The sequence below is a fragment of the Physella acuta genome, unplaced genomic scaffold, assembly GCF_028476545.2.
Source record: "Physella acuta isolate Inbredline_101_S28 unplaced genomic scaffold, ASM2847654v3 ptg000773l, whole genome shotgun sequence".
Classification (NCBI taxonomy): Eukaryota; Metazoa; Mollusca; class Gastropoda; family Physidae; genus Physella; species Physella acuta.
Window position 1 is genome coordinate 335,887 of NW_026732291.1, and position 17,435 is coordinate 353,321.

The 17,435-nt window shown below is 36.9% G+C and overlaps 1 protein-coding gene across 1 annotated transcript; it reads right to left on the reverse strand.

Moving 5' to 3' along the window:
* Positions 1 to 332: 332 nt before the first annotated feature.
* LOC131950575 (uncharacterized) lies at positions 333 to 1,900 on the reverse strand. Its single transcript, XM_059312795.1, has 3 exons — positions 1,844 to 1,900; positions 1,401 to 1,466; positions 333 to 1,240 (listed from the first exon to the last, which is right to left on the reverse strand). Exons 1-3 carry the CDS (start codon positions 1,893 to 1,895, stop codon positions 333 to 335), a joined length of 1,026 nt encoding a protein of 341 aa, XP_059168778.1. The 5' UTR covers positions 1,896 to 1,900.
* Between the last annotated feature and the right edge of the window lie 15,535 nt (positions 1,901 to 17,435).

The following is a 17,435-nucleotide window of genomic DNA, read 5'->3' on the forward strand; positions in this document are numbered from 1 at the left end:
CAAATAGTCTGAATATGACATTTACAAAGATAGGTAACATTTTATTTACAGGTAATAGCCAGCCTAAATATGACAACAATTGCCGACAAAAGTTATAAGGAAATTAATTAAACCATTTGAAACAAATAAACTCTAAAATCGATCAATGTACATGCAAATTAATACAGTTAAACGGTTTACATCAATCAAAACATTTGTTTTAATCATTTAAATGTAATAAAATGTTGATAAGACATGCAGGTCTTAACACAGTTTAATGACGGGAAAAGTTCCGCCATTTTGTTTGTTTATATTGTGAAGACAAGGGGAGAGACCCAACAGTTACATCAGTCTCAATACTCCCCACTATAATTTCCTTCAGAGTTTGATCCACTGTGGGGATGGAGATACAACAACCACCCGCCGTATCCCGGCATGTACACAGACGCCCCACTGGAGCCAGGACATGTACATGTTGTGTACGTGTACTTGTACCAACCTCCCCTCCTCTCATGTTCGTGTGTCCATTGTCCTACAGAGACCTGTTTAGGACAGCCATGAGGATGTGACACTATAACGGTCAACTTGTCCACAACATCAAATCTCCTGTATTTGTCCCTTGCTTTCCTACTTAGACCATTAAAGCGCCCACACATCTTGTCCAGTTCATCAACCAACTTTAAGTCACATGACACACATGTAAACTTACACCAGTCTCCCTTAATGTATGCCTCTATCACCCCCCAGCCATCAAGACTGACCCCAGGACTTTTATTGTCATCAAAACCTACAACACACCTGGTCTGTCTCGCCTCACTCTCATCAAACACCACGTGTGCGGCTGTCAACACAACAACCTCACCCCACACTTTGCTGGGTGTGTCCGAGTGTTGACACTTGCCACATTTACAAGTGCCCTTGTTGTCACTCTCTGTGTACTTGTACACACGATACACCCTCCCCGTCCCTAACCTCATCACGTGACTTCCTCTGTCCTTATAACATGGATATGGAACTTGAGTGCCTGGGTAAAACTCTGGTCTCTTTAGACTGGTGAATTTAGTCTTTACCTGGACAGTTAGGGCTGCCAATGTTTTGATTGTCACAGACATGAGGTCGTCATGGTAACGTGAGGGGAGATAATTTGCGTTGAAATCTTTAAGAGGTATAAAACCTTTGTGACCTGGATTCTTCATACAGCCAGCAACATGTTTGTGTAGATCAGCTTCTCCTCCATAGCACATCTCAGCTTCATGATTTCCTGAAGGAACAAATAATTTATGTCTCTAGAAAAATAAATGCTATATATAATATTAAATTTTTAAATTTAAATAAACTTGACTAAAGTCATCTAGATGTTATACCACTACATATATTTAATTGTTTACATTATGTTTGCCTTATACTTTAGTAAATCTTACCTGGAAGGAATACACCTGATTCTTCAGTCATTATTTGCTTATTCTGAATTTCACAGCTTGCCACAACTGAAATAATGTAGACATTAAATTTCTATCTTGCAGTAACACATAATGACACACATGCCAATTAAATAATAGAAAATCATGTAAATTTTACAGACATATTTCCACATTTTGATTTTTCACTACGTCTTTAATATTTAATTGCCCTTTGGTTAATATGTTGTTAATTTTTCTTTTTAACAGCCAATGCAAAAAAGGCCTCTGTACCTAATGTTAATGTTTTTAAATAAAGCTATGATTAATTAATATTATTACATATTTTTAACAGTAGACAAAAGTTTTAACTTACAACTCGATAAGCAATAACATAGATGATTTCAGAATTGTAGAATAAATCACCTGACCATTTTAAAGTGAATTTAAATCGACTTTTTTCTTACCTGAACTTGGCGACTCCTGTTTTCTATTTGCCTTTCTGTAGGAATTGTCCATGGCCAATGCTGTTGTAATATAAAATAATCATCATTATATACCAGTATTAATCTTAAAAATTATAAAAACTTTTATAGATTTGTATTAATTATAAAAAAAAGTTATATTTATAGAAAATCAAAAAAAAAGTAAGTTTCTAAATTTTTCAACACTTACAATCTGGAGACTCTGAAATGGTTCAGCTTGAGCCTTGACTACACTACACACCTTTCTGTTCTCAAACAAATGTTGTTAGAATAAACTGAAAGCTATCAAACCTTGTAATCATGCTCTGAAAAATACACCAAAGTTCAACCTATTCTCTGTGAAATCAATAAGTCATGCTCCCATCAATGTACAAGTTTATATCAACGGTAAGAGCATCAGCTTCCAACTTGACACTGGAGCATCTCTAACAGTCATAACAAAGAAAGATTTTGACGCTGTCACAGGAGGATCAGTGTCTCTACAGCCGTGTCACAAGTGTCTAACAACATACACTGGTGACAACGTTCCGGTAATAGGAGAGTGTATGGTTCATGTAAGTTATAATGGTCAAAGTGTTAAACTTCCTCTTCTTGTGGTTGAAGGAAATGGACCGCCATTACTAGGTAGGAACTGGTTAAGTGATCTTAAGTTAAATTGGGAGAGTATTTGTTCATTGAAGAATGTAAAAGAATCTAGTCTTACTTCACTAGATAGAGTTATATCTGAAAATAAATGTGTTTTTGGTAACTCTGGATTACTAAATGATAGAACAGTGAAGATAAGCATTAAAGACACAAATCCAAGATACTGCAAAGCTAGAGTTCCACCTTATGCAATGAGGAATAAAATTGAAAATGAGCTAAGTAGATTGGAATCTAATGGCATCATAAAGAAGGTAGACTATTCTGATTGGGCGTCGCCCATTGTGCCAGTGTTAAAGAAGGATGGTTCTATAAGAATTTGTGGAGATTATAAAACTACACTGAATAAGCAAATAGAGCTAAATAGGTACCCTATACCTAACATTGAGGAAATCTCTTTGAATTTGGCAGGAGGAGACAAATTCACTGAATTAGACTTTAGTCATGCTTACACTCAACTAGAACTGCATCCAGATTCAAAAGTCTATACGACAATAAACACACATAAAGGACTCTACCAATATGAAAGACTATGTTTTGGCATATCATCTAGCCCTGGAATTTTCCAAGCTGTCATGGACAGTATTTTTAAGGATATTCCAAATGTTTGTGTGTACTTTGACAATGTGTACATAACTGGTAAGAATGACACTGAACATCTTAAAACACTTGATAAAGTATTGAAAATTGTTGGTGAAAAAGGTTTAAAGATAAACAAAGATAAATGTCAATTCATGTTGACAGAAATTAGTTTTCTTGGTTATATATTGAGCAAACAAGGCATCAGACCTCAACCTGAGAAAACAAAAGCCATTAAAGAAGCACCCAAACCTGAAAATACCCAACAACTAAGAGCTTTTTTGGGCTTAATAAATTACTATGCAAAGTTCATAGGAAATCTGTCTGGTAAACTATCACCACTGTACAAGCTGCTACAGAAAAATGCAACTTGGCACTGGGGTAAACAACAAGAAGCTGCTTTTAATACAGCAAAAGAGGCTTTGTCTTCTGACACCTTACTAACTCACTATGACCCAGGGAAAAGACTTATATTAACATGTGATGCTTCACCAGATGGTGTAGGAGCAGTCTTGTCCCACATGGATGAGAAGGGTGACAGACCCATTGCTTTTGCCAGTAGATCTTTGAACCAGGCTGAGAAAAATTATTCTCAGTTAGATAGGGAAGGCTTAGGCATCATTTTTGGTGTTAAGAAATTTCATAAGTTTCTGTTTGGTAGGAAGTTCACCATCTTTACAGATCATAAACCATTGCTAGGTTTATTTGGAGAAAACAAAACCCTACCTGAGCATGCCTCACCAGGAATTCAAAGATGGGCTATCACACTAACTGCATACAATTATGAATTGAAATACAAACCTGGATCTGAGAATAGTGCAGATAGTCTTAGTAGATTACCTTTAAAAAACCAAAGCCTGAGCTATGTACCAGAAGATGTATTGTTCTATTCACTATCATGGATAACTCCAATATAAATGTGAATGATATTAAAAGAGAAACACAAAAAGATGAGTGCTTAATAAAAGTATATGAGCACTGTATGAATGGTTGGCCTGAAGAGTCTGTGAAGGATGACTTAAGGCCATATAGAATAAGAAATTAAAACCCTTTGTGAAGATAATATAAAAGATGGAGAAGATGCAGTCCATTATCAGTCAGAGTTGCCTAAACAAAGTACTTGTAACTTAATAAATGATTATGGTGATATGGCAATTTCAAATGTTTTAAAGAGAATACATTAGTAAGAAGGAATGTGATCATCAAACAACTTTGCTAACATCATTAGCACTTACAGAAACTAAAAGGGTAACATCAAACAGAAGAAGCTAAATGTGACAATGAAAGAGTAAACAGGTTATTAGCCAAATACCGCACAACTCCTCATATAACAACAGATGTTGCACCATGTGAATTGCTATGTGGTAGGAAAATTAAAACTCATCTTGACCTACTACATCCAACTGTTCAAAGGTCTGTTTCCCAACATCAACATACACAAAAAGTAAATCATGACAAATCATCCATTGAAAGAGAATTTGCAGTTAATGATAATGTGTATCTGAGAAATTATGGGAGAAAGGAAAAATGGATACCAGGTCAAATTGTTCAATGTACAGGACCTGTGTCTTATAAAGTAAAAACAAATGATGGACTTATTGTCCGTAGACATGCAGACCAGTTGAAAATAACTTGTGCAGATAATAAGTGTGAATCTGTCAATCCCACCAAGTCTGATCAGTTCACACCAACTCAGTTTGTTCCACAACCAAGTTCTGTTGATATGAGTGAACCAAGTTGTCTGGAGTCAGAAAATGTAAATTCTGGAGTTAATGATTTAAATCCTAGACCTCCTGAGATAGAGAATCCAGATGGTCAGAATCTTGAGTCACCAAATCAAAAGCCACTGAGAAGGTCAAGCAGGACAATCAAAGTCCCAAATAAGTTAGACCTATGATTTTAAAGGTCAAGAGGACTTTGACATTATTGTTTTGTATCTTGATTATGTTGTGGCATATTGTGCATTGTTTGTAAGGATGTAATCTACCATAGTGTTCATGTTACAATATAATTGGTGATTTTAGGATACTATCAATTGTTCTATTGAGAGATGTGTTATTGTGTTCTAAGGGTAAAGGGATGTAATAGATTGAGATAATTGTATTGGTATTATATTTATATTGTTATCTTGAGTGATGTCCCTTACATGTTGTTATCTATATATAGTTGTCTCTGGCCACTTCCTCGCTCTCTCTTGGCATCATGGCTGTCTGTGAATAAAGGCTGTTAACACCAATGTGGCTCCTCGTCAATCTATAACATCTATAATAGTAGATCGTTTAATTATTAATTATTTTGAATTTGGACATGGTTCACATTGACATACATAAATACTAGATCTAAAGAGTCCCATTTTCTGCGATTTTCTAACTAGATCTAGATCTAGGCCCTAATTATATTTTACATACAGCAGCAAACTTGATCAATAGAATCAATGAGTTCAGTGGCGTAGGCATGGGGGTTAGGGGGGTCATAACCCCCCATAGACCCCTCGGTATATATACAAAGTATGAGGGGTGGGGTGCAAATCAAAAGTCTAAGGGGGGGGGTGCAAATCGAAAGTTTGTCCCCGGGTAAATATTGGACCCCCCCCCCACTTGAGACGATCCTGGCTACGCCACTGAATGAGTTTATGTAGGGGTCACTCGTTGCAGATCAGTTTGCAACATAACGGCATAATTAAAAAAAACTGTCTAAAATAAATTTGCGTCAGAACGTCCTTATCTCCTCTAATAGGCTAACTGCAAACACTTTTAATCCACACCATGTAAATTAGATTTCTTATCTAAAAAAAAAAGGAAATAAAAAATTCATGAACGAGTTACATTTTTTAAGCGTCGCAAAAATCAGTAGCTACCCACACGACACCCACCCAATTGAAACTGCAGTTTAGTTGACTACGGGCAAGTGCTAGAGTCTAGCTAAATATTAAGACGATATGTTAAACTGTTAACTACGTACGACCAATGTATATAATAGATGGATAATTTTTGTTTGACTTAATTTATTAAGAATCAATCAAAGAATAATATTTAGTTTAACGTATTTAATGTGGTCTATTTATTGTAAAGTTAGGAAATATTTTAAATACAACTAATTAAATTAATAGAAATAGAAAGAGATATAATAATTACAATCATACAGTCAGCTACAGTGTGCTTAGGCCTATGTTGAATTAAAATGGCGATCGGTCACAGAGTGCTATTATTAGTACCACGTAAGTTCGTTAATCTGTGGTTTTCCCGAACTTATATATTATGTCTAATCGTATGATTAATAACTTCTTATATTGTCCACGCCCGAATACGTTCCAATGTATTTATTTTTTTCTTTGCGTATTAATTTTTTTTTCGTCAGTGTGAAAATGTATGTGTCCAGGAAGAAACATAAACACATGTGATATTTTTAGTGTGTGCAGATAGGTCAAAGTTTCATGATATGTGTTCAATTTTTCTTTACTTTGTCAATATAAAATATATAAGTTTGACTGATATTATTCCTATAGGAAAAAATTATACATACATTTATTTTTATATATGTTTCGTCATTTTAATAATATGCATACTTATATTCTTATAACACATAAACCTGTACTATGAGGTAACATACCTCGATGTTAGTGTTTTAGTAGTTATAAAATGTCATTAATAAATTGGATTTAGAACTTTCCTTTCCCTTTCAATAACTACATAAACTTATAATCCACCTTATAGAAACTACATTTGTATCCACGAAAGAAAATCATAACAAGCGTCGCAAAAATCAGTAATAAAACACTATCCACTATGTCAACTGCTTAGTTAATAAATCTCAATTCTATTTACTTCATATTTATTTAGTAATGGACAATTTATGTATGATTTAAGCAATTAAAAACAAATAAATTTCAGTTTATCTAATTGAATAGGGCCTTTTTTTGTTAAGTCAGCAATAATTTACAATCAAATCCACTACATTAATAAAACTAGGTGGAGAAATAATAAGTACATACCACCAGCAACAGTTCGTATAGGGCTATGTTGAACTGAAATGGCGATTCCTCATAAAGTGTTATATTTAGCACCACGTAAAGTCCGGGTTTTTGGGGTTTTCACGATCTTATTTAATATGTCTAGGACATTACCGTTTAGCAGGTACCTGATTACAATTCATAAAAGGTGCAGAAACAGTAAACATTATAACTAAAATAAGTTACTAAAATAAATAAACAGTTTTAAAATATTTTTTTAAAAATATTATATTTATGTTTTAGTTTAAATCTCTATCCTTATTTTTTAAAATATTATATTTATGTTTTAGTTTAAAACTCCATTCTTTTTTTTTAAATTGAATATATAACAATCTATGGTTGGAAAACACTATTGAGTTTTCTTTACAATGCAACTTTTTATTACAAGCTTTTAGTTAACTCACTTCCTCATCAGTTTGTCGTCAGTCTAGATTGAAACGGCCGAGCGAAATTGTTGGCACTTCTGACAGATACGGTTCGTAGATGGTACGTGAGTCAAGACACAAAGACAATGCATCATGACATTCAATTTGACTTAATTGGTTGCCTAATTAATTATTTATGATTTAATTAAAATGTTGACCATATTAGTAGGCAGTCTTATCCAACTACTCCGCGGTTTTAGACACGCGTCATCACATTCAAAAGGCGCGCAATGGTTTTTAGTCATGAAACTCTATTGAAAAATAAAACATGTAAAGTACTAAAACAAATTTCATAAAAAACGTTTTAATAACAACCTTTTATATAATAATGCAGTAAAAAGTAGAAAATAAATTATAGACTACTATTTAAATAACTATAAAGAAAAGCGTGGGTCTCTTCCCAAATAATAGTAAAGGTATCGTTTGACGGAGTGTTTGTTTTGTGTCTTATCTATATATATATAATTCTCTTCTGGGAGCCGTTAGAAAACAAGCTGCAAGCGCGCCCCTTACAGCCCCCTCTCTTCCTCTCTATCACTACCACCCCCACCCCCCACATGGTCTGGTGAGCGATGGTTTACTCTAAATGTTTACATACTTTATGTGAGATGCCTGGAAGAAACTCTGGTCCCAGCCCTGCCGTATTTAAGAAAAAGGCATGTGTTTTTTTCTACGTTAAATTCTCTTTCCCCTTTACGTTTAAACTAGCTGTGAAATTTGTTGCTTGTATCTCACATAAGATTGACGACGTACGCTATTCTAACTTCGTCAAGTCCGCTTTTACACCAGATTTATTTCCTCACTATGCAGGACACTAGCAATAGCTTTCTCGTGGTTATCTTGATTCTATATAAAATCATTAACCTTGGGGTAACTGAGAGTATTATTCCTCAAGTAGATTCATAAAGCTATGTTTGAAGAAAATACATCTTAATACGACCATATATTTTCTGAATGAGTTGTCAGAGAAACACAAACCTACAGCATGTTTGGCTTTTTAGCTTATTTAAATTTTGTATGGACAGCCTGTCACATAGAGAAATAATTAGTAAAGTATAATAACAAAAAGTTCATTCTAAAATATAACATTATTCTCCTTTCCATTACTATATAAAAGCTATTATATTATTATAGAGGTCGGCTTGGTCGAGTCGGTAAAGCTAATGGTTGCTATGGAAGTAAATCCAAAGAGAAAAGAAGGTCGATATCGAAGTCATCGGCCAATATGGCGCATTACAAGTTGACACGTAGCCTATACTTAATTAAGTTAATTAAGCACAGAAGAAGAAAAAAATTATTATTATGATTTTTTTTCTTGATCTAAGTTTTACTCTAATTGTCGGAAGTTACAACATCATCTAAATCGGAAATTTTCAACTGATTACACACTATACTGTCTTTTTATTTCAATTTGGACTTGAAATTTCAAGTCTCTAGATAATTTTTTGAGCTAATGCTCGTGAGCATACATAGGTTTAGAAGAAATGTTTTATGTAGTAAATTGAATGTCAAAATAAAATAATTGCTTAAAGAAATGTATTTTTGTAACTTTTAAAAATTAATATTTATTGCACAAAAAATAAAATAAAAGACTCCGATGACCCATACATAGTGCGTCGCCCGTATTAATAGGTCAGTGATGACGATTCTGTCTGCGATTCTATCAATGATTCTGTCGATGATTCTGTCTACTATTCTAGCCACGTCCACTAATCTTCTCCTGTTGCTCCTCACGATGGACAGGCCGCGGGTCAACGGGTGCGGCCACCGTGATGTTGAGTCGGTCAAGCACATCGTCAGGGACTGAACGCTTGCCAACAAACCCGATGGACGTGATCACAAAAGTTAAGGTGGTGATTTATCAGTAACACATACACTGCTCTGTGTGACTATTGAATAAGTGAAAAAAGTACGGGTTAACGCTATGATAAAGCTAGAGTGTACAACAAATGAAGCGTTACATGCAGCTTTTAGTACATCCACTGGACTGAAAAAATAATTTTCTCTCAAGGGCAAACTATCTGAGTATAAGCTACTATCTCTGTATAGACACCTATCTATGTATATATTACTAACTATCTCGGTATAGACTACATGCATGTTTATTAAACCGGCACCTCAGTCTGCTATATAAGGCATTCTAATTCATCGCTGCACTCAACCATGTATCGTTATATAAATACTAGTGTTTACCGTCAAGCTTCAACAAATTAACTATTATATATTACCTATATATATACAAAATAAATAAATAAATACACACACACACACACACACACACACATATATATATATATATATATATATATATATATATATATATATATATATATATATATATATATATATATTGTCATTTAACAAGAATAATTTGTATAAAACACATACAATTAGGCCCTACCTATTAAATATTTTAACTATCTAATAGTACTTTATTAAGTCGACAGCTCTCTCCACTAAAACCGTCTGCTGAAAACCTGTTCAAGAACTTTGAATATAAGTTTAAACTAAGACGTTGGTCTTTGCTTATGTTGATCCTATGCCACTTGAAACTTGTGTTTTACTGAATAATTTCATTTACACCACTGTTACAAAATCTTTAAGTCGCTAATATATCCACATAGAAATAACCTTATACACGAACATTCTATAACTGTATTGGGCGTCCAAATCGACAATTACATTTGTGGTTAGGTCAAGTGCAAGTACAAGTCCATATAGCCCTAAAACAAATGTAAACAGACAACAGATTACACTTAGAATACACAACCACGTGAATGCTTTATCGTATACAAGAGTGCTGAGGCTTATTAAACTACTACAGTGGAAAGTTACTGCACGTATAACAATACTGCTAATAAGTATCTAGGCCTATATCTATAATTCTCAACGTGGGGACCATGCGGGACACCACCAGAACGACATGAGCGCGCCCAGCCTACCCCATTCTTCTCTAGGCGTATCGCTACCACCCCCACCCCTATCAGTCTGTTGAGCTGTGGTTCACGCCAAATATTTACAAGCGTAGAGCCAGATCGAATAAGTGAAGGCAGATAATTTAGTATTTAAATGATTTGAAACTTAATGAAAGGTAACTAAGAGGAGGCTGCTTTCACGGGGGAAAAGGGGGTGGGGGGAAAGTTATCGTCTTTGACGAGCTACTGATAGTGGTTTAAAACAAATATTTTCAGTCGCAGCATTGGTAATGTCGAATTCACAAATTATGAATTACTGAAAAGTAAATAATGAAACAACTAAATAGCGGCATTTGCTACGCCACGGGTCGGCTCGTTATAAATATAATTCATTTGACCATATATATTCCGCAACATGCGGCACTAGTAGAATAATATAAACACAAGTAATATAAATACAATTAACTTCACATATCTAGTCCGCAACATGGGGTTTGAATGCCGTCGTCACAGTCGCGACTACCAGAGTCCCAGAGGTCACATGGCATTGGACACACGGGGAAACATTGCTCACAGAAGAGCATAAAAATAACATCAACATCCTAATACCAGAAAAAGTTAAAAGTCACTCAAAGTATACACCGACAGTCACACATTAACACCCAAATTCAGATACACGGACGCCACGTGACTGGAGTGAATGACTTTTTAAATTATCTCAATTTTTACACCTATACCTTGATAGTCATTATGTTCAAATCCGGGTCAACAACAGATCAGATATCCAGTATATATGTGTTAAACAAACGAACAATGTGTTTATAGAAATGGTATTAGAGTTTTTTTTTTGCTAATATTTTCATAATGTATCTGTTTTGCTTTCGTAAGCGAAAAATGTAGAATTAAGAATAAGAAATGTTCTAATATTATTTCATATCATTTGTTTTCTTCGTGATGTATAAATTTAAAAAAAAGGAATACATTATTCAGTTATGCAAATTGTACAAAAAGTTAGATTATAGATGTTTATTTAACCATTAAATATTAACACTCAATTTCAGGTACACGGACATCATCTTACTGACATGAATTTGTTTTTTTAAACTCTGCCTGCAGACAAGGGAAAAGATGGTCAACAACTAACCACAGAAATGGACGTAGATGTATAACAATGGGAAGACGTGGTCTAGCGGCGGAGCGCTAAACTGTTAACCCGATAGTTTCGAGTTCGAATCCGGGTTCAAGTTAGTGGAACGTTTTTGAGTTCACCCAACTCTGATGGGTACCTAACTCACATTAGGGAAAATAAAGGAGGCTGGGCATAATGCTGACCACATTATCCCTTTTGTTGCGTTCTGGTTTCATTTCAAATCAACAACACCACTCCGTGTATAACTTCACTACTTTTATTCGTCTCAATGCATTCAAGCGTACCAGAACAGCCCTCGTCCTAACCGCTACTAACCCGCTGACTGCCCCCCACAATCGTTCACTCGCCCTATTATACCCGCATTCGACTTTGGGATTACAAGGCATAAACACACAAGGGTAACTACACAGTAGGGTGAACTCCACTCACACGCGCTCTCCCCTAGTTCTAGACTATTCTAACCTATTCTAATCTAACCTACAACTGACCCGTAACACTACCCCCCACCTAAGTATTTGTAGTAATAACTACAAATACTGACTAACAAATCCTAGCTAAAAAAAAACCAAGCCTTTCATACACATACACTAGTACACAAGCTAAAAATATACATTCCGAAGAATGTATATGACAGATTGTATATACAATGAAATATATGACAATATACAGACTGCTACAATTTCGAGCTAGCACAAATCATTCGTGTAACTAACATTAAAAAAAAATCATACACACCCAGTTGCATCGTACCGAATCTAAGAACTTTCCACACCAAATTTGAGTCTACCCTGTGCGCTCTCTGGCTACACTGGATTATGACTCCTAGCAATATCTCAACCATTCTACATCACAAAAAATTTGAGTCAACCTGCGCTCTATGGCTACACTGGTTTATGACTCCTACTAATATCTCAACCACTCTACATCACAAAACATTTGAGTCTACCCTGTGCGCTCTCTGGTTACACTGGTTTATGACTCCTACCCATATCTCAACCATTCAACATCACAAAAATTTGAGTCAACCTGCGCTCTATGGCTACACTGGTTTATGACTCCTACCCATATCTCAACCATTCTACATCACAAAAATTTGAGTCAACCTGCGCTCTATGGCTACACTGGTTTATGACTCCTACCCATATCTCAACCATTCTACATCACAAAAATGTGAGTCAACCTGCGCTCTATGGCTACAATGGTTTACGACTCCTGCTCATATCTCAAACATTCTACATCACAAAATTTTGCAACTCACAGTCGATGTTATTACATACTCCGTCAAGCAGCTATTGCGTCGGGCTAACGGCATCCCCACCGGATCCAGCAAACGCCAGGACAGCATCAGGCAAACGTCAGGGCAGCACCAGGTAAACGTCAGGACAGTACAAGGCAAACGTCAGGACAGCGCCAGGCAAACGTCAGGACAGCACCAGGTAAACGTCAGGACAGCATCAGGCAAACGTCAGGACAGCATCAGGCAAATGTCAGGACAGCATCAGGCAAACGTCAGGACAGCATCAGGCAAATGTCAGGACAGCATCAGGCAAACGTCAGGACAGCATCAAGCAAACGTCAGGACAGCACCAGGCAAACGTCAGGATAGCATCAGACAAACGTCAGGGCAGCACCAGGCAAACGACAGGACAGCATCAGGCAAACGTCAGGACAGCATCAGGCAAACGTCAGGACAGCATCAGGCAAACGTCAGGACAGCATCAGGCAAACGTCAGGACAGCATCAGGCAAACGTCAGGACAGCACCAGGCAAACGTCAGGACAGCATCAGGCAAACGTCAGGACAGCACCAGGCAAACGACAGGACAGCATCAAGCAAACTTCAGGACGGCATTAGTCAAATGTCAGGACAGCATTAGGCAAACGGACAGCATCGAGTTTATGCTTCTACTTGATTCATACTGGCCACCAGTTGTTGCGTTCTGGTTTCATTTCAAATCAACAACACCACTCCGTGTATAACTTCACTACTTTTATTCGTCTCAATGCATTCAAGCATACCAGAACAGCCCTCGTCCTAACCGCTACTAACCCGCTGACTGCCCCCCCCCCCACAATCGTTCACTCGCCCTATTATACCCTCATTCGACCTTGGGATTACAAGACATAAACACACAAGGGTAACTACACAGTAGGGTGAACTCCACTCACACGCGCTCTCCCCTAGTTCTAGACTATTCTAACCTATTCTAATCTAACCTACAACTGACCCGTAACACCTTTATATGCCGAGGTCAAGAAAGATATGAACTCCACTTCATCTGCCCAATGGATCGTTGGGTCTAAAGAGGAATCCTTACTCTTTACTATATAGCCCAACATTGCCTTTAATTGGAAATTTTCTCTCCGTATTTTGAAGTTTTAGTATCGATGTTTTAGAATATGCTTTAACCATAAAATAAAACAGTCACTTGTGAAGGAAGTTTCCTGGCTGTGTGTGCAGTTGGCACAAGTTGTGTGAACAGTTCCCAACAAGACACCAGATAACACGGGGCTGTGGGCTGAGTGACGGTGGACGTACTGGAACCACGTCTGGAGATGGGACACATTTAATTAACGATAAACAAGGAATTGTGAACTATTGCTACGATGATTAAATAATTTAAAAATTTCAATACATTGCGGAAATGGTTACCCAGCTCTGTAATGCGTCTATGGTTGTATGATAAACCAATATTAAAGAGGTTTTTTCTGAACATTCTATCCATGCTACTAATTTCAAATTACGTTTAACATTTTTCTTTGACCACGAAATAAAGTAATTAATATTAAATTGTTAAAAAAAATCATACGGATGCTTTAAACTGTTGTACCTGATATGTGAAGTCTGCCGAGTAACGAGTTGTGTTTGGATTAAAGTTAACGTTGCTGTGGATGTAGTAGAGACCTAGGGGAGAAAACATCAGTTTTTAAATAGAGTTTTGTGAGCACAGTAGCACGATCAAACAAAAGAAAACAACGTGTTATCATGTCTGATATTTAAAGAAATGAATCAACCAAAGATTAAATCTATATCTGTGTGTACACTTCAACCAACCAGAGTACAGAACTTGTATCCCCTCCCGTGTAAGATTCACACCTTTCGCGTGATGAAGGTTTGTCTGTGGTCGGTGATCTAAATTTAGTATCAAATGACTTGTTGAACTGAACACAGGATCTACAGAAAAGAAAGCAAAAAAATTAAACTTGTACGTAGTTCATTTAGCCCTCGACCCTCTATCCAACGCGACAATAAAGATGAAGACTGATTGGAAATTCTGATCTCTAAGTAATAAAAATTCGTTTGCCAGAAAGTTAACAGTTCCTCCTGGTCCACAACACAATTCAATTATTTGAAATGTAGAAAAAAACAACAACAACAACAACAAAAACAAAAACAAACAAAGTTACAGAAAGTTATTTTGTACTCAACAACCAAGTAATGTGTCGTACCTGGTATGTTATCTGTGCCAGGAAATCTTGCAGATGGAAACAGACTTAGGTGGGCTGTTACTGGACTTAATGTACCTTTCTGAAAATTTTAATGTTTAATAACGTGTACAATGTTATACACATTACCATTTTAAAATCGTTTACAGATATAAATAGCCATTAACCGAACACTAATCGTTGCTAATACCAATTATTTTGTTTTATATGTTGGATTATTGTATACTAGTTACATTTAAAATTAGTTCTTACAACCGTTTAATAAATATTCCGCAAAATATTAGTATAATGTGTCTAGTGCTATAGGCAATCAGCACTTTCCCTAACATCACATTGAAAACGTAAAGTATTTTCACACATTAAAGTCACGTCTTGCCAAAAGCTCTAAACAGTATAAAATAATTTACCATGATTTATTATATTTGGGTAACAAAACGGATTTGTAACAGCTTAGTCTGTATACTTTTATCTTTACAGAAATAAAAATTATGTACTTACATTCAAATTAAAAGACAGCCGCAGGTTGCAAAGGTGACTGAATTATTGTTGCGAAGAGTTGATGACAACAATTCATAATAACTATTTGTTCTTCCCATTTCTACATACATTTTCCGTATGCCCTGATAAGGGATAGATGGCTTGTAGGCTATGCTTTGGAGAAAAATTGACACATGGTATTAGAAAAAAAATTCAGCAGGTACAAGGGGGGGGGGGGGGGAAGAGATCAGGCGTATGGAAAAAAAATTCACGCTAGCCCTAAGTGTTCTTTTATTTATAAAGACAACACGGGGGAAGGGGGAAGGTCCGAAAAAAATTCGACTTTTGTTGACGCGTGTGGATTGTGGGATGGGGGGGGGGTCGGGGTAAACGAGTTGAACGGGGAAAAAATTCAAAGAAAAAACCCCACAGAAAATAGTCAGGTTTTGTTAGAAATAAAGTCACAGTAAAAACTCAAAATTGAATATACCTGCTCATTAGTAATCGCTACCCTTATAACACATTAACCGTGCTTTTAAGAACGTATGTATTCTTCTGCAAAATATATTTCCATAGCTTTAACACACTTGTTTATGTTAAGCATGAAGTGTTTTGGTTTTAGTTCAGTGAAAAGTCAATGTTCACCATCAATTGGTATGGGAGTAGTGGTGGGTGTATCGGGAAGGGGAGAGAAGGGGAGAGAAGGGGAGAGAAGGGAGAGCAGGGGTCGAAACCCTACCATCAAGATTTTTAACAGTACGTTAAAAAATTACCACTCCTTCGCCCCGCGGGAGGGGGGGGGTAGATAAAGGCTATGGGTGTTGCATTGAAGAAAATTTGTTTTAACGCATCTTATAGCTACCTCATTTTAGGGACAAATAGGCCACTATTTATATTTATCAGTCAAGTAGGATTTGCATGTTATAGTTAATCAGTGTAAACTTAGTACCACTTACAACTTCTGACAACTACAGTGCGATTTTATCTCTATTATATGCATTGTCTTACACCGCCTGGATTTTAACCAAAATATTACTTTTTTAACCAATACATCGCTAACTGTACTAATGTAATTAAAGACAATCCGCCTTATACGATGATATCCTATTTAATTAAATATACCTGTTCCTCCATCATCGCTACACGCCCGCCCCCCATCTACTGATTGGGACACATCACAAGGATGGCCAAAACTACTGCTGGTGACACACCACAAGGATGGCCCAATCTACTGCTGGTGATACAAGGATGGCCCAATCTACTGCTGGTGACACAAGCATGGCCCAATCTACTGCTGGCGACACACCACAAGGATGGCCCAATCTACTGCTGGTGACACAAGGATGGCCCAATCTACTGCCGGTGACACAAGGATGGCCCAATCTACTGCTGGTGACACAAGGATGACCCAATCTACTGCTGGTGACACAAGGATGACCCAATCTACTGCTGGTGACACACCACAAGGATGGCCCAATCTACTGCTGGTGACACACCACAAGGATGGCCCAATATACTGCTGGTGACACAAGGATGGCCCGATCTACTGCTGGTGACACAAGGATGGCACAATCTACTGCTGGTGACACAAGGATGGCCCAATCTACTACTGGTGACAAAAGGATGGCCCAATCTACTGCTGGTGACACACCACAAGGATGGCCCAATATACTGCTAGTGACACAAGGATGGCCCAATCTACTGCTGGTGACACAAGGATGGCCCAATCTACTGCTGGTGACACAAGGATGGCCCAATCTACTACTGGTGACAAAAGGATAGCCCGATATACTGCTGGTGACACAAGGATGGCCTAATTTACTGCTGGTGACACAAGGATGGCCGAATCTACTGCTGGTGACACACCACAAGGGTGGCCCAATCTACTGCTGGTGACACTCCGCGAAGATGGCCCAATCTACTGCTTGTGA